General features: G+C 46.5%; 1 protein-coding gene across 8 annotated transcripts in view; it reads left to right on the top strand.

The window, feature by feature from the left end:
- DGKG (diacylglycerol kinase gamma) overlaps nucleotides 1-18,456 on the top strand; it is a 216,003-nt gene that overhangs the window by 157,806 nt on the left and 39,741 nt on the right. For all 8 annotated transcript variants that reach the window (XM_067034176.1, XM_059063714.2, XM_067034174.1 and 5 more), the window contains one exon: nucleotides 11,883-12,060. In XM_067034176.1, coding sequence (XP_066890277.1) covers nucleotides 11,883-12,060 — 178 coding nt within the window. The remainder of the gene's footprint in view (nucleotides 1-11,882; nucleotides 12,061-18,456) is intronic.

The following is an 18,456-nucleotide window of genomic DNA, read 5'->3' as shown; positions in this document are numbered from 1 at the left end:
CAGCAGCCACTTCCTGAGCACTCACGTTGCAACAAGCTCTGTCCTAGCACTTTGGTACACTGTCTTGTTTAATCCTCATAACAACTCTGCATGGTGTGTATTATTTACTCAAGGAAATTGAGTCTTCTAAAGATAAGTACTGCAAGGTCAGATCAGATGAAAGCCCACATGCTCCCACAATGCTACAGCCCTCCCGGTAGCAGCTGGCCTCTGCATTACACCTCTGCTTTCCCCCTAATGTATGTGTCAGCTGAGTTGGTGGCGGGGCTCCCATTCAGGACTTGGCATATCTCTTAGGCAGTCGGCTGTCTGAAGCAAGGCCTCTCTATCTTATTCATCCTGTCTCCCCAGTACCTGAAATGAAGTAATTGCTCTCTAGTTATTGATTGTACAATTTGAACCCAAGTGTAAAAAAAAATCCCATCATTAGTGTGAACACTAACAGAAATTACTACTTGACCAGACTCAAGTGATACCTTTTTGTTGGAAGCCACCAAAGTAAAAGGGACCCACCTTGCTCCAACTGCAACACAGAGTGGGAGACGGCTGAGCTTGCAGTCCGGCACTCAGGCCTTCTCCTAACTGTGAGGTGAGTGAGAAGACCTCCCACGCCCATCTCTGAGCTGTTGCTGAGAACTTTGAAAGTAGCTGAGGGTCTGGGACAACTGTGAACCCAGGACAGGAAATGCCAGAATTCTCCCACCTCTTTCCCACCCAGGAGAGTGAAGACAGTGAGTGGGCAGAGCCCATCTGGCAGCAAAGGGTGCAGGGCTGCTAGGGGGTCAGAAGAAGTGACTCTGAAAGGCCGAAGGAAGGGTCTCCATCCTGAGCCCTCTCTGGTGGCCAAGAAGCCTACCTGCCCCTATGGCCATCAGCCCCGCTCTATCTGCAGGCAAGTCTGACCCTTCAGAAAGCCCCATCCACCCCAAGTTGGTCTGAGCTCCCCAGACAGACAGCAAAGCCCATGAATCTGCATCCAGAGCAAGAATGCCTCAACACACCAGGATTTTTTTTTTAACTTGGGGAGGATGGAGCAGCGGATAGGAAACGGCTTTGCCCTCTGTCCAACTCTGAGGCAACCCACCACCGTGAGCTCTGAGAAACAGCAGTTTTGTTTTGGAAACTGGCATCCAGGGCAGGCTTGCTCCTGGAAATGAATTTGGTTCCCCCTCAGCTGCAATGTTCTACTTCCAGCCTCCCTGCCAACACCCCCTTCCAGCTGCCCCTCTCAAAGGCACCATTGTGCCCGCCTGGCACAGCAACAGAGGAGGGATGAAGAGGAAGAAAACATTTTCTGCCCATGGGATGTTCTTAAGCAGGTTGTGTGTACATGGCTTCAATGCTGCATTCCTGGAGCCCACACAAACCCGCCAAAATGCCATCATCCCTGACACAGATGGCAGCCACTTTCCAGTCTAACTGGCCCACCACCACTCACTGTCAGAGAACGCAGAGCATGCAGCTAGATGGACACGGGCGGTAGGAGGGGGACCGTGATGACACTTTTTCAGCACAGCACTTTAGCCTGCCAAAGCAAGGCTGAATGAAGACTCCGAATCTCTGAACTAGAAGGGGGTCTGGTCCCATGTACCGCTCAACAAAAAGATTCATTCTGGCACATTCTGATAAGTACACATCCAACCTTTTCCTGAATACTCCAAGGGTAGGAAGCTCACTACTTTTCCAGAAGCCTCTTCCATTGCTAGAAGGCTCTGTCTTTCAGAAAGTTCTTCACTATGTTGAACAAGGATGTATGTCCCTTTCATCGCCATATCCTTCCCTTGTCAGCCTTTAGCAAATGCTTGGAAGAAAATAGAGGCCCCCAAAGTGTTTGTGGGATGCATGACTGAATTCCCCATCTTTGGGCCTATTTCCACCATCTGGGGGCACACAGAACACGCCTTTCTGCTCCTCCGCACGACTGCCCTTCATAGGGCTGAAATCCATCTTGCATGTCATCTCCTATTGATCTTTGCCGACGTCCCCAGTTCCTATATAACTTGATGAACAGACTCCTGACTATCCTGGCCACTCTTCTCTTGCTAGACTCCATTTTTTCCAGTGTCCTCCTTAAAATGAAGAATCAAATCCCTGATATCTAGAATACTCCAAAAGTAGTCTCATAGGTAACAAAGCACAAAATGCACAGGCCTCAGGTACATGCTTTATAAGCTGGACTATCTTCTTGGTCTTGTCATTTGCATCTTCTGCAGGAAACCTGAAAGTTCATGAAGCCCACCACAAACCTGGATAAACTGGAAAAACAAGGACCTTCCTCAGTTTCACTGACTCAGTGTTTCCTCATCTGTAAAAAAGAGGATACAAATACCAACCTTGCAGGGCTGTAAGGATTAGACATAAAATATATGAAGTGCCTGGTTCATAATAGTTACTCAATAAATTATATCTATTAATATTATCATATAACACATGTGTATTCGTATCTAACTGCCCACAGCAAGACATTAGCTCCTAAAACGCTATTAAACAGCTCCTCTGAATGCAGGGGAAGCCACTGCTCTGGAAGATTTAGCTACATGCCAGGCCAAAAAAATTTTTTTTAATGTAGATAATACCAGACTGTCTTTCTAGAAATGCTATCATCACTCATCAACACCACTCAATTTCTTCCCTTTTCTTTCCTCAGGATACACATCAGATTATTGACACTAAAAACATTCTCTCTAGTTTTTCTCTAGGGAAAATAGACAGCACTATTTGCCCAGACTGCTTTTCTTTCACTCCCAATAAATTTCTCTGTTCTGGCCATAGGCCCTGCAGATATGCAGATATCTACTGCCTTCTCAGTGGTATGCTGGGGCCAGCTTGCTTGCTGGCACATCTCTTCCTAACTCTGCTTTTGGTGATGTAACATTTGTAGCTTGAAATTGACCATAGTGGGAATATTTCCACTGTGGAACACCACGATTAGAGCTTCTTTTTTTCTTGGAGATCCTGCTGTTAAGCATTTAGCAGGATATCACTGGCTGTAGCGTGGACCTGCAGGAGGTCCCTTAAGGAAAGGGACTGTGTCCCATTTCTACTCCATCCCCAGGGTCTAGCAAAAAGTAGGTTCCCAACATTCTTGATGGATGAATGAGTGCTTTTTGTCTTCTGTCTCTTAATGTTTGTCTAATATACATCATGCCCCATGTGTCCTATTCTTATTACCAGCTGTTCAGGTATAGAGTTCCCTTAGCTGTGATCAGAGGACTATTTCTTGCAGATTTGGATTAACCTTCCATATTTCTCCCTAATCTGGGCATTCGGTCCACTTTATTCGGTCAATATACTCATTCTGGGAAGTTGTGGGAACTCATCTGGAAGGAAAAAAAACCTTGTCAGGTTTCTTTAAGGAACACCTTGGTTTTTGTTTGGGGATCTCTGTGCACATTCTTCCAATTTTAAAATAGTTATATTGGACTTCTGAAATGGGTAAGACATACCAGAACTATGGAAAATACAGAGCCATGTAACATATGGTCCTCCCCTCTGGGAGCTTAAAATCTCCTGGGGACAGGCAAATATGCATGATCTACGGCAGAATATACATTCCATATAGGACAGAAAAACAATGCAATGAAAATTCAGAGAAGGGGAAGATCAATTTCTAGCTAGAGCAATTTCCTTTATAGAAAAAGCCTCAGAGAGGAGTTAGCTTTTGAGCTGGAAGGGTAGGATTTTAATACGCATAAAAGAGCTGCATGGCAGTTTAGGCAGTGAGTACAGCAGAAACAGAAGCAAGTAGGCCCAACTCTGTGGCCTATATATGTGGCCCTAATTAAGCCCTACCTCTTGCAAGAGACAGCCATGTGATCTAGAAAGGTAACTTACCACCTCTAGGCCTCAATGTTCTCATTTTGGTAATCAGACATTACCAAACCTAATGTTCCATCTGGCTTTACCACTCTAAGATTCTGTGCTTTGGCCCTCATCCAGCTGCCAAAATTCCTCTTTTTTAAAAAAAAATTTATTTATTTTTATTGATTTATTTTTGGCTGCATTGGGTCTTCGTCGCTGCGCACGGGCCCCCTCTAGCTGTGGCGAGCGGGGGCCACTCTCCGTTGCGGTGAGCGGGCCGCTCTGTGGCGGCCTCTCCTGCTGCAGACCACGGGCTCCAGGCTCGCAGGCTTCAGCAGCTGTGGCACGCGGGCTCAGCAGTTGTGGCTCATAGGCTCCAGAGCTCAGGCTCAGTAGTTGTGGCTCACAGGCCCAGCCTCTCTGCGGCATGTGGGATCCTCCCAGACCAGGGCTCAAACCCGTGTCCCCCACACTGGCAGGCAGACTCCCAGCCACTGCGCCACCAGGGAAGGCCCCAAAATTCCTCTTTACAAAACCACTCATGTCCTCTTGGTTGCCAATTTAAATGACCAAAGGTCTAATTCCAGATCTGATGACTCTGATTAGCTATGTGGCAATGGACCATTCCTTTCACCTCCATTTTTCTCATCTGTAAAATAAGGTAATTAGACTGAATGATCTTTCAAGACTCTTCAGGTCTTTGATTCCATGAGAACACAGATGCAGAGATGAGAGATAGAGAGAGATCCTTTTTGGAGAATGGAAAGGAAGAATTCATGGAGAAAATGGCATTTGTAGAAATTTGGAAGAAGAGCACAGAAAGGGTGCTAGGGTGTCCTCAAGTGTATCCTACCACTAAAGGACTGTAATAATGGGTCCAGACAAGGATCATCATCCACTGATTAAGAACTCTATAATGGAAGATTCTGGCTGACGACTCCTGAACCCACTAACCAACCTGAACATCACCAAAAAATGAGACAAGTAAACTAGGTGCATCCTGATGAGATGCAATAGGAAATATACTGATAGAGTATTCTTGCCAAAATGTCAACACTGAATTCGATCAAGCCTCCAGATAGGCTGGGAATATGTTTAAAAAACACCTCAGAGATGCAATCAGCAATATCCAGAATCTGGAAAATGCTACATGGCCTTACTTCTCAAAGTGTGGTCCATCATATATGCAACCTCAGTATCACCAGGGAGGATGCAGAAATGCAGTCTCAGGCCACCTCAGACCTCCCAAATCAGAATCTGCATTTTAATCATCCTGAAGTGATTCGTATGCACGTTAAAGTTTGCTCTGCTGTACGGGACAAATGACCCATTACCCATTTCCTTCAATAAATATACAGCAAGAAAAAAAAAAGAACAGGGAATTTATAGATCAGAAGAAACCTAAAAGACGTATCAACCAAATTCAATCTATAGGCCTTTCAGACAAAACAATTTTTTTTTCAAATGAGACTGTTGAAATTTGAACAATTACTGGCTATTTATCAATGTTAAAGAATTATTGTTACTTTTTAAGAGTGATAAGCGAATTGAGATAATTCTTTAAGAGTCTTATCATTTAGAGATACATACAGAAGTATTTATAGATGAAATGATAGAATATCAGAGATTTACTATAAAATAGGTCAAATGAACTGGGGTAGAGTTGAAATAAGATTAGCTGTGAATTGCTAATTGCTGAAGCTGAGATTTGGGGTACATGGGATTTATTATTTTATCTTCCTACACGTTTGAAAATATCCATAATAGAACGATTTTTAAAAAGAAAGTCCAGGAAGGAGTCATCAAAGATGGGAGAGACAATCAAGATAACGCAGAGGCAGGGAACCCAAGAAAGAAAATTTCAAGCTGAAAGGGGACAAATGCCCCCAGAGGCATCGAGGCCTGGGTTACACCTTATAATCTGGCCTGGAAGAGGTCATTCCAGAGAGCAGACACTGCCCAATGGCAGGAGTATGAAACAAAACAACCTGCGTTCTAAACTGGAGAAAATCAGTGTAATCCGTGGCACCGTGAATCGAGGTTAGAAGACGGGAGAATTTCCTAGTAGCTAAAAACTGAAACAGGTCATCAAATAAATTATGGGATCTCCTTCTCTGAGGACCTTCCTAAATAGGATCGTCCGGGCTGAAATGGAGGCGGCCTCACTCAGATCCTCCGCCTTTTTCAGGTCACCGAGGCCGGCAGGTACACACCCAGGGCTCGGAAAAGCCCGAGGCCCGGGCAGGGAAGCACCACTGGCCGCTCTCACCTCCTCGGCTCTCTGCCCCTCAGAGAGCACGGAGAACTTGGCGGGTCCTAGTTCTGCCCAGAATTATGGAGATTTTAAGGATCTGAGAGATGAGGGAGGGGTTTGGGGGAATGGGCTGAATACGACTACCCACCGGCCCTCCACCAAACCAACCATCCCTTGGCTTAGAAGGAAACTAGAACTATGGGTACTGTCGTCGCAAGTGGGGACGACTGTTGAACTTGCCGACTGCTGCGGCCGGCGCAGCAAGGCCTGGAGCAGGCGGGCGCGGGCGCCTCCCGGCCTGGGCTCCGGCAGATTCCTGAACGGCTTCCAGGCGGGCAGGAACCGGGCTGGCCTGGATGCACCCCACCCCACCCCGCGCCTGCAGCGCTGCTGCCTCGGACCCGGGCGGCCCGCGTCCGGCACCTCGCAGCCCGCGCCCACTCTGAGCACAACTTGGGGCGTGTGCGAGCTTGCTGCCAGGCAAGCCGGGGACAACAGCTCTCTGTTTCGACCCATACCCGGCTGTAAATACCTGGGTTCCGCTGCAGCGCAGCCTCGGCTCAGAGGCGAGCCTGCCAGCCCGGTCCTAGGTTAGCGATGGCCAATGGTGCGCACAGGGACCGCCGTCCTCCTTGCGCTCTCCCCGGGAGGCGCCCCTCACCCGGGTTCCAGCAGGGGGAGGGGGACCCCATGACGTCATGGAACTATTGGAAGATTTAGCTCAGGAACCCGCCGGGAGCGGCCCTGGGGCCGGTGTTCCATTTAAGCCTACAGTGTACTTCTCTCGGCTCCACGTTCCCAGATCTAGCACGGCAACTTTCTACCTTTCCTGAGCCTTAAGCAGCCCTGGGGTTCTGAAAGAAATCAGTATGTGGTGTCTAGGTCAAGAAGCGTGGAGAATGGGCATGCAGGTATGGCCAGGCAAGGCTCCCACTAGCATGAGTTGGGCCAAGGGGCCATTAAAATGCTTCCCAGCAAGATCTCAGGTAGGGGGAGAATGATTTCAGGCTGAAAAATGCCTCATGGCACAGGTAATATTATTATTAACTGTAATAACAATGCAGACAGTTTTGGAATGCTGCTGTCTTCCAGAGATCAGTCAAACCCTCGACGGAGATGTTATTTCCCCATCCCCACCCCATCTTACAGATGACAGATTAAAGCTCAAAGAGGTTAAGGAACCAACACAGGATCGCACAGCTGGCAAGTGACAGAGCCCGGATTTAAACCCATATCTCTTTGTCTCCAATCCCAGGCATGCTCCTTCCAAGACAAGGCACTGCCTCTCAATTTTCAAATAGGTGCATTCCAGAGGTGGGGAGCAGCTACATCCAACAGTCCCCAGGCTCCCCCCACCTCTTCTACTCGCCCCAGTCCACCTATGACTCAGTGAAATAGTGGGGGAAGGGGACATTCTATCATAAAGCAGAGTGAGGACTGTTTGCTCTTCCAGAGAGAGGTTAACGGCTTACCAAGTTAATAACTAACACTCCTAGCTTGTTATGACTAGAGATGGAGGGGACAGAGTACACTTAAAACAGCAGTAGGGAAGAAAGGTGACTTTATGGAATACCGTGTGCCCAGGACTGTGCTGTACTAATGGTTTACATTTTTTTTTTTAACACAAAGCTGGCACAGAGGCAAGATATAATGCTGATACGAACATTGACGTGCCAGGCACTGCTCTAAGTACTCTACAATACAGAGTAGTAGTGGGAGATTTCAATTATTCAAACAACAGCTGGAAGTTTAATTTTGCGACAAGTCTAGCATCAGCAAAAGTCCCAATTTGCTGCACTGACTCTTTCGTCTCCAGAGTAGAATCTGGCATCTGACTTGCCTGGGTTTGCAACCGAGCTCTGCCAGCCTGTAGAGGGGAAGTTGTGTAGCCTTAAGCCAGCACCCTAACCCCTCTGAGACCCTGTCACTTGGGGGTAGCAATGGTGCCTCCCTCACGGTGTTCATGTGAGCATCCCAAGAGAGAATGTAAGGGAAGGACCAGCACAATGCACAAGGAAGCTCTTGTCAAATAGCTGCTAGTATTATTATTATTACCTCTAGAAGGGAGGGGGCATTTTGGCCAACAATGAATAAGTTGAGGTCATGCAGAAGTAACTACAACCAACAGAGAAAGTGACTGAGTGGTCTAGGAGGTGATAAGGGTTCAAGAACTCAATGCTGGGCACAGAGTTGAGCAAAGCTAATTTCAGAATTTGGAGAAAAGTCTGACCCAGTGAATAAGTCAGAGAATAAGTCTGACTTATTTATAAATCCCTAAATAAGAATATGTGTGTAAAGGGACTTCCCTGGTGGCACAGTGGATGTGACTCCTTCACTCCCAATGGAGGGGGCCCGGGTTTGATCCCTGGTCAGGGAACTAGATCCCACATGCATGCCGCAACTAAGGCGCCAGCAAGGCACAACTAAGGAGCCCATGTGCCGCAACTAAGGAGCCAGTGAGCCACAACTAAGGAGCCCACGAGCTGCAACTAAGGAGCCCACCTGCCACAATTAAGACGTGGCGCAACAAAGTAAATATTTTTTTAAAAAAGAATACATGTATAAAGGACAAAGGGATGGAAGATATTCCAAAATAAATTCCTAACAGTTCATTAATTCTATCAAGAAGAAAGCAGCAAAGAGCTTAAAAAAAAAAAATCACCATGACAGCAACAAGGAACTCTGGGTTCAGCCCATGCTTTTGGAGGGTTGTACACATACTCACAGACAGGGTGTGAGCATGCAACCAGGTATAAAGGCACAAGGCAACTCAGACCTGTGAGCCTAGCTTTGGACAAGCTGAAGGCCAAGCAGAATGTTAGACAATGTTTGAAGCAAAAAAGAACATGGAAAGCATACCTCTTTAGGACTTTGACATTCCGAAAGAGTTTTTAAAAATCTTTTCCAGAGAGAGAGTGACCTTAACCAAAAATGGAAGAACAGATTATAAAGGTGGGTATCAGAGCCCAAAGCTGAGCAGTAGAGAACTGGCCTTGGAAAACATACACACTTGAATCCAAGTTGCTGGACAAACCTATAGATGGCATTCGGGGACCACTTTGACAAATCCAGAAAAACAGTGGGTTCCAACCAATGAGAGGCAAACAGACAAATGTCCCAGTCTTTTAAAAATTAGTAAAGGATACATTCTGGAAACCACATACTGATATACTTCATCCCAACCCCTGGCAAAATTCTGGAATAAAGAATTAACCAAGTACTTGCCCTTTACAGATATTAGAGGCTTCATATGAGTTCTCTTGTTCCTTTTCTGATAGAGGTTGTAGGGTGGTTATTTAGGAAATGCTATTTGATCTCAGCACAATGTCTTATGTTTTAGTGGAAAGAGCACAGAATTGAGGTCTGAACACCTGGATACTAGTCTAACTCCACCATTAATAAGTTGGGTGACCACAGGCAAGATCCTTAACCTCACTGGGTCTCAACGATAAAAGATAGGACATGTTCTCTTGGGTCCCTCTCATCTCTGAGTTCCATGATTCCACACTGTAATGAAAAGTGGGCTGGGTGACAGTCCTGTTCAGAGGATGCAGCCCTGATAAGGCAGCCACACCCCGAGGGCCATTTAATGCACAATATCTGGTGTGTTAAACTGACCAAGGAGAGGGCTTATTCCCTGATTTGCCCTTAATATGTGTGTATTAATGGACTTAATCTCCAAATAATAGGAGAGCTATTGCATAGGGTCACAGAATGAAGATTTAATATAAACTAGATGGACTGGTGGGGGCTTGGGCTGAAAGATGAACTTAAATAAGTGCAAAACCCTCTGTCTAAGTTATTTTAAAATACCCACACAAGTTCAGGATGGGGAAGAGTGGGCTGAGAAGTAGATGATGGGATGAGGGCCTGAGTGCCTGAGATGACCACCCACTCCAGCTGAAGTGATTCAGTCATCATGTAGCTGCTCATAAAAAAGCTAGTGCAAACTTGATCGTATTTAACAATAAGGATAATGATCATGGGGGACATGCTGAGCCTCTACATGGGCTCCCCACATTATCTCATTTCTGGGGCGTGATAATATTAGGGGATCCCAGCCCCAGGAAGTGCTGGTGCCTTTGCCGCCTGTGCCATCAGATTCTGCCATTGGTGTTCTTTTCAGTGCCAGGACTTTATGGAGTAGGACGGTAACAAACTGTAGTGTGTACAGAATGGGGCAAGTCCCACAGGAGGAGCCAGAGAGTTGACAGTGCTCAACCCAGAGGCACAACTAAATGGTGGTGTGAGAGGGAAGAGAGAGAAAAGAGTGGGTACGACAGAGGCTCCGACAGCCTGCCGTCAATCTGTGTACTTGCATTTGTAAGTTGTGTGACTTTGGGCAAGTTACTTAACCGCCTCTGTGCCTCAGTTTCCCCAAAAGTACAGTGAGGGTAATCCTAGTAACTAACTCATAAGATTATTATGAAGGTAATAAATGAGATGTGTATAAAAGCCTACCTAGCAAATGGCAATGTTTAATGCATATGCATGATGATGCTGATGATGGTGTGTGCACATCATCGTGTACCCAGTGGGCACTTCCATGGAGGACAAGGAGGTTCATTCTGTCTGACTTCAGAAGGGAGAATAAGACCAATGGGTGGAAGCAGGAAGGAAGAGAATCAGGTTCAACGTTAAAAGACCTCTCAAATAATCAGAACTTCCTAATAAAGAAAGGAATTCCCAGTCACCAAAGAAGCTCACTCTCTACCATTTTGTAGCTGGGGAGACAAGTCATGGCGATGATAAGATATGATAAATTGAGAGCTGCAAAGAAATCAGGAAGTATGCCAGAATGAATGGCAACAAGCCCTACCTTTCTATTACTCATCTGTTAAAAAATCTCTGGAAGTTTGGATTTGTTGGTAACCTCAAAGATAGTGGATTTTTGTTGCATGCTTTTGATTTTTTTTCTTGCCTCACAATAAGCAAGATAAAGAGCTTGGGCTTTGTAGTCAGATTCCCCAACTTTGAATCCCTGCTCTTGTTATTTATCAACTGTGCAATCTTGGATAACTTAGCTTACCTCTCTGGGTAATGTTTTCTTCTGTAAATGAAGTAAACTACCTCCAATCCTGAGGAACGAGGATCAGAGCTAATATATTTTTTGCTGCATTGGTAAGCATTATGCCAAAGTAGGCTGACTTTATAGATATGTGAGACAGGCAGATTGGAGCCTACTGGCCTTTTGTACCTGGCGGTGATGCGGGTAGTAGAGACTGGATAAAGAAACTCTGCTACATCAGCAAGCACATATGCCAAAATTGCACTTACGATAGAGATACAGGAGACAGGAAAATTCTGAAAGCCATCCAAATCTTAAAGTCTTATACTTCTCACAAGTGGGGTAAAATAAGAAGGGGTAAAATGAAACTTTTCTGTCATTTGTTGAGAATATGCTGTGTTAGGTTCTGGACTCAATGCTCTACCAGATCTTCACAATGGTTAGGGAGAGGCAAGATTGATAATAATGAGGTTGGACTGGAGAACAGTTTGCAGTTGTCTTCTGAACCATAGCTAAAGCCCTTCTAGATCTATAGACGGTTCCTGGAGCTTTGTGCTGTCTCTCCAGAGCTGACCAGGACTGGACCTCCTTCATCCCACTGCAGTGGCCAAAGCATTAGGCCTGAGCAACGTTGCCCAAGATTCAGCTTCTGACAGAGGCTGGCTGGTGGCTGACGGCCTTTCACATTCTCCATGAGAGCCTGCACCACACACACACACACGCACGCATGCACGCACGCACACACACACGCACGCAGGCCACCTTGGGTTGGGATATACTGAGGACACTAACGGATGAAATTTTCTCTCTGCCCCTCAGTGTGACGGAGTTGGGGTGGACCTGAGCAGCATCTTCCTTGAAGGCATTGCTATTCTCAACATTCCCAGCATGTACGGTGGCACCAATCTCTGGGGAGAAACCAAGAAGAACCGGGCTGTGATCTGGGAAAGCAGGAAGGTCGTCACTGACCCCAAGGAACTGAAATTCTGCGTTCAAGGTAAGCCAAGCATGAGGAAAATTGCTCTAGGTCAGTGGGAGGGATGTTTAGGCGGGTCTGGCAGCAAACTGTATTAGGGGTCTACAGCAGGCTCTAGAAGCTTCTACAGCCTTACAAGAACTCGGAGATACACTGACTCATCATCCCTGATGCTGCAATGTTTAATAACCTAATTGAGAAGAGAAAAGTTACAATAAGGGAGCCCTAAATGACAGTCAGTAGTCAAACTGTGGGACTCCATGAGGTTAGGAGTCAAAGGCTGTTTGTGTCAAAGTTACCAGTGTCCTTCAGTAACTAAATCCAATAGTCAGTTCTCAATCTTGATCTTGCTTCATCTGTCAGCAGCATCTGACAGGACTGATCACTCCTTCTTCCTGGAAACACTGTCCACTCGGCTTCTAGGACTCCACACATTCCTGGTTTCCCACTGGTCACTCCTTCTTCATCTCTTTTGCTGAGTCCTCATCTCTCTAACCTCTTTATGTGGGAGGGTCCCCAGCCCTCTTCTCTTTTCTGTCTGTACTCACTTCTTTGATGATCTCATCGAGTAGTGAGACTTTATTTAAATACCACGTGAGTGCCAGTGACTCAGCAAGTCCTAAACTGATCTCTGACGTCCCTCCCCCAAACCTTCTCCACCCACACAGCCTTCTCCATCTCAGTTGACGATAACTCGAACCTGCCTGCTGCTTAAGCCAAAACACTTGGCACCATCCTCGATTCCCTTTTATCTCATATCTCATACCCAACCCATCCAAAAATCTGTTAGCTCTACTCTTTAAAAACATCTAAGATTCCTACCACCTTGGTCTGAGCTGTCCCCTGGATTACTGCAAACCCTCCCAACTGGATTCTCTGCTTCTTCCCTCACCCTCTACAGTCTCTTCTCACCACTGCATCAGAATGCCCCTGGGAAAATATGCCTGTCCATGCCAGTCTCCTGCTCAGAATCCTGCAGTGGCTCAGATTGAAAGCTAAAGCTCTTCATGTGGCCTAGAGGGTCCTAGATGGTTTGGCCTCTTGTCACGTCCAGACTTCATCTTCTTTTACTGCCCCCTCATTCCGTCTGCCTCTGCCATCCTGCCATGAGCCGACTCTTCCTGCCTGGAACAACTGGGTAGTGTGCCTCAGAGGCCATCAGCTACCCACCAGGATACAGGACACAGCTTTCTGAGGGTGCCCGTAAAACTACCTTCAGCCCTACTCCTTACCAGCCACCGCCGCCAGCGAACCAGACGGGCCTCAATCAAAGTTCCTGGCAGCTCTGCCTCTTCTGTGGATTGGATGAGCAGGCCCTGCTGATCCGCAGGGATTCTCAGTGGCCTGGTGAGCCAGAGTAGGGGTGTGGGGAGAAGCCGTATGTGAGGGCTTTGGCAGAGACCCCACCTGAGGAGGCAGGAGAATGGATTCAAATCCAAGCGCTGGCACTAACCTACTTTGGGGGACGTCGGTTTTCTTTGCCATAAAACCAGCATCTGGTATAAGAGTTTTGATGACTGAATGGTTGGGATTGACCAGATCATTGATTTTTAAACCAGACCTGCCTATCGAAAATGAAGTCCTGGGCCCCAGCCAGATCTCCATAGTCAATCTCTGGTTTGGTTCCTGGGAACCTAAATTTGTAATGAGTTCCCCAGACCATCTGATGGGCTGCCGGGTTTGAGAACCACTGACATAGACAAGTGTCCAGGAATCTGGGTCTGGGTTCTTTGATGTCCCAGGTGGTTAGTCCTAAGGCTGGATGTGATCCCACCAGTAGAAGGAGACAAAACTTGGCCAACCATTGAGGGAATGGTTACTGGCTTATTTCAGACCTACCTATTAAACAATCAGATTGTCGTATTCTGAAGCAAGGTCATCGAGAGGGGTCATCTCTACACCTGTGTTCTTTAAGAGAAGACTCAGGAATTTTTTTTTCTCTGCTTCCCTCTTAAGTCCCCTTTATTTCAGAGTAAACTTTTCAATTTGTATAAATTATTAAACTGAGTAATGTGTTCCTCCTTCCTCCCTTGGCAGGGGAAGTTGTGGGTGCTAGCAGAGGGTGGGGGAAGCATTGGAAGTTGCAGAAAGTTCCTGCAAACTTTCCCACCCCAGTGTTCCCACCCCAGCTGCCACTCTGGCATCCAGGCAGAGCAGAACCAGGGCAGAATCACCCTCCCCTCAGGCAGGGGCTGGGGGATGCTCTTGCTGAGGATGTTTTCTGGTTGGGGCTCAAGGACGATCATCATCTTCCATTTTATGTCTTACCGTGTATCTTCCCCTTCTTCAAGCAAGAGTAGTGTGTCTGCTGATCGCTCATGACCATCATGTACAGGAACAATCTTCCCCAAATCCTCCTTTCCCACCCCAAGAATATGCTTTCAGAGCTAAAAATGCAGCTACTTCCTGTTCTTTAGATGAGGACAGGAGCTGATCAGAGCAGAGGCTGAGGAGGGAGTCTTGGCTTCTGGGCTTTGCAGAGAAGGAACCTACAGTGAAAGCTCTTTCTTAAAGGGCCATGATCTCCTTTAAGATGAGATGTTAATGAGGAAACGCTAAAGAGGCAACCCATTTTAAAAAGTGGAAAAACATTGGCCTGGGAGTCAAGAGTCCTGGGTTCTAGTCCAGACTCTGCCTCTCACTAGTGTATGATGTTGGGCAAGTCCTTTCAACTTCTTGGGTTTCAGTTTTCATTATCTGTAAAATAGGCGAATCTGACAATCATACAGGTTCCTGTAGAGCATAGGTTGCTTACGGCTCCACAGAATTAAGGCATGGCCAGGTTTTGGTCTAGTGGGCTCCTTGAACAGAATTATATGGCAGGTTTCTTCCTTCTTTTGGTGTGTTTTGTCTCAGTTTATAGGCCAGTGGCTGAGAAGGTAGGGATCTTTCTCTGCAGGCTCTTCATTTGCTGGGATTCGTTATTCCTTGGCAGTTTCACTGGGGTTGGAGGTGAGGGAGAGGTCAGAAGAGAATAGTGGGAGGGTGGGGGTTTATCATAGGAAGTGTTAAAGGAAATGACAACAGAAAATGTTACTGTCAAATCTCATCACAGGTCAGTCTTTCTCCTTGGAAAAGCAAGCCAAGAAAGAAGGTCAATCAAGATTAGCGTGGAATGAGTTCTATAAAACCATTGGCTGATTAGAATGCAAGAAGTGGGAAAAGCACCAAGCTTGCATGCAGTTGAATGACCTGGGTTTAAATTTAGGCTTTACACTTTCTAGTTTTATAAACCTTGGAAAGTTACCCAACCTCTCTGAGTCTCAGCTTCCTCATCTGTAAAATTGGCATAATAATACCTAGCTTGTCATGATGGTGGATGTCAGAGTGCCTGGAACATAGTATAAGCTCAAACTTTAAAATAACTTTTCTCCTCACCTTTAACACGATGTTATGTTGGGGCATACCAGCTGAATTCCTGATTTTGAAGTTCTTAGGTTTAGCATTGCCACCTATCTGCACTATCACTACGAAAGAGGAGAGATCCTGCCAAACTCCGGCCCAGGCTTTGCCCTAGCACATGAAACCTATACCACCAATTGTACCTACTGCCTCCTTTCCTAGACCTTTCAAATTCCAAGGATGGAGGCTGGATATTATTCATCTTTTCCCCAGTGCCTGACCCAGTGTAATTAGTCCAAAAAAAGGTTATTGGATAAATGAGAGGTACCTGGGCAATGGTTCTTTTTAGTTTTTATAATACCAGTAAGAATAGTGACAGGTATTTATATTTCATTTTGGCTTGCAGATAGTTTTGCATGTATTAACTTAACCTAACCCTAACCAGAAACCCATGAGCAAGGTTATACCCACTCCCCTCCATGTCCCTATTTCGTAGTTGGGAAAAACAGAGGCCCAGAAAAGCAATAGGACTTACACAATTTATGTGCAGTGGTTGCATCAGAACCAAGTCCCTGATTCCTAGCCTAGCCCCAAGTGGCTAGTGTCCAACTAGAAAATTTATTTGAGGTCCTACTATGTGTTCTGCACAAGCCAGACACTCAGAAAACAGGAAGCATTTATGTTCCAGTCCAGGGAAAGGCTTCATATACACTTGGTCCTACAAAACCTACCTCAAGGGCCATCTCCTTCCTAGAGCCTATGGTGGCACCTCTGGAAGTGAGTCTGGCCTCCAAATTCCTAGAGCATTTAATTTGGCTTCTGTCTTGACAGTACACTGATTATGGGTTGCCTTGTCTCATAGGCTCGTGTATCCTCATCATATTTTTCTCCTGCCAGTACCTGGAAAATGGGGAGCATGTGTTCTTATCTCTGTGTCCCCTTCAAAGCCTAACATCCTACCTGGCTCAAGTTGTTCTACAGAAATGTTTGTCGGAGGGAGGGGTGGGGGGAAGGAATCTTGCCTTTGGCCTGTGAGCATAGTGGCAGTAGATTCTGGAGCTGGACAGGAGCAGACCCTCAGAGAGAAATCTTAAAACAAAAATAGTCTTATAAAGAGTTCAATGCAAGTATTTGTGAGACTGAGAATTTAGTTTCATGGAACCATTAGAAACTCATTTGATAAGTAAGATGTGCTGGCTGTCTTCAAATAAGTAATTCAAATATAGCCTGGAGGACTTATAGCTGAGAGACAGTGTAGAGTAAGGGACTGACCATTGAACTAGAAGCCAGAAGACCCAGACCTCCCCACCACCAGCCATGTGATGTTAGTTGAATCATTGAATTTTTCCAAGCCTCCATTTCAACACTTGCAAAATGCAAACAATTATAATCTCTCTCCATCAGCATAGTCACCTTGTTTTGAGAGTTAAATGAGATCATCCATGTAGAACACTTAGCAGAATGCCTGGAACGTGGTGAGCGCTTGATCAATAGTAATCAGAAAAATTGTTAAGTGATCAGCGGAAGGTGATGAGTATTTAGTATGTGAGAAAAGGGCCAAATTTAGAATTTCACTTCTTTACTTCTGCTTCAGTAATTTGGTCTGGATTATCTTTAAACAGCCCACAACTCTGGGGTTACTTGTTGGCACTGTGCTTAAGCGTGTTTGGCTGTTGCTGCCAATGTGGAGGTTCCACCTGAGCGGCTGTCCGGTGAAGCCAGGTGAGGGTAAGGGTGCCGAGCCTTGAAGCACCAAGGGCATGCATGGCACAAGCTAGATCAGTCCCCCCGAGGCTAGGGAGCAAAACCCTGGAAGCTCTGCCATTGGTTCTCTCCAGCCCCACCCTGGATGGAGATTTCCTACACCTGCTCTCAGACTCTTGTCTAAGGCTTGTGTATGCCCCCATCCAGCCTTCAGCCTTGAGCCAGCAGCAGCCTTGAGGCTGTGTCACCCAGAGCTGGCTGCCTTACCCTCAGTGAGGTTTCTTAGTCAACCCCGTGTAAACTGCAACCAGGGTGTCCTAGACAAGATTCTAAACAGAGAGGGCAAAATCTCCCCAGACTTTCACTAGGTAATAATTTTTGCAATTCCTGGTAAACAAAAACAGGGAGACCTTTGGTAGCATATACATTTTGAGTCAGTTTCCCAGCAGCAGTGACAGGCTTTCTGTCATTTATTCAACACACACCGACCAAATGCCAGGCACCACAGCACATTGATGAGCAAAACCAGATCTAGTGCCTGCAGCCATTAGGGAGTGCGGGAACCAGGCCTCAGTAAAACTATCCCACAGATAGGCATGTAATTAGGATCTGTGATAAGTGCTAAGAGGGAGAGTCGCATGGCTACTCAGTACCCCAGCAAGGCCAGCCAGCCACTGCCTGGCTCACAGATAGGCTCGCTAGCCTGGAACTCAAACCAACTAGCAGACACTCACACAGGCGCCCTCCTGGCAAAAGCATACAGTCATCAAATCTGCCACCCAGATGCCAGGGTCTTACCTGGGAAGAAGAAGACCCTCCCACTTCAAAGTCAGTTGACACCACTACTTTGCGGGCACAGGTGGTTCAATCTGCCTGTGCACTGTGCCCATGTGGATCTTCAGTAATTGCATGGGTCATACCCTGGATCCCAAAGCCAGATAAAGGGACGCCATCCAGCCATCACAGATCCACCCTCCCAGGTGGTGGGCCAGAACTCAGATGAGACAATAGTATAATCACGAGTACATGAGTTCATTGCTTCTCAGGGCTCTCTCCTCACTTGTAGGAAACCATAACAGAAAGTGGCCAGTTGGGTTCAGGAGCTGTCCAGGGTTGTATGTTCCCAATTTTCGTATTTGGTGGAGATCTGACCAGAAAGACAGTCGTATTGAGCAATCTCCAGCCACTTACAGCTCATTCGGGTTGAAAAATAGAAATGTTCCTAAAAAGTGTGCATTTCACAGAGGTCTCTCTGGCCAAGGTCTCACCTAGGGGCTGAGATGGAGCAAGGCTAGGGACCCCTAAAGAGCCTGGGGGGCACTTGGGGGGTGTGCACTGGGACGCCTCTCAGCACTGGGAAGTAACCATGGC

This window comes from Kogia breviceps, chromosome 5, assembly GCF_026419965.1.
Source record: "Kogia breviceps isolate mKogBre1 chromosome 5, mKogBre1 haplotype 1, whole genome shotgun sequence".
Taxonomy (NCBI): domain Eukaryota; kingdom Metazoa; phylum Chordata; class Mammalia; order Artiodactyla; family Physeteridae; genus Kogia; species Kogia breviceps.
The sequence above is the reverse complement of the archived record's forward strand: the minus strand, read 5'-3'. Positions and strand labels throughout refer to the sequence as shown.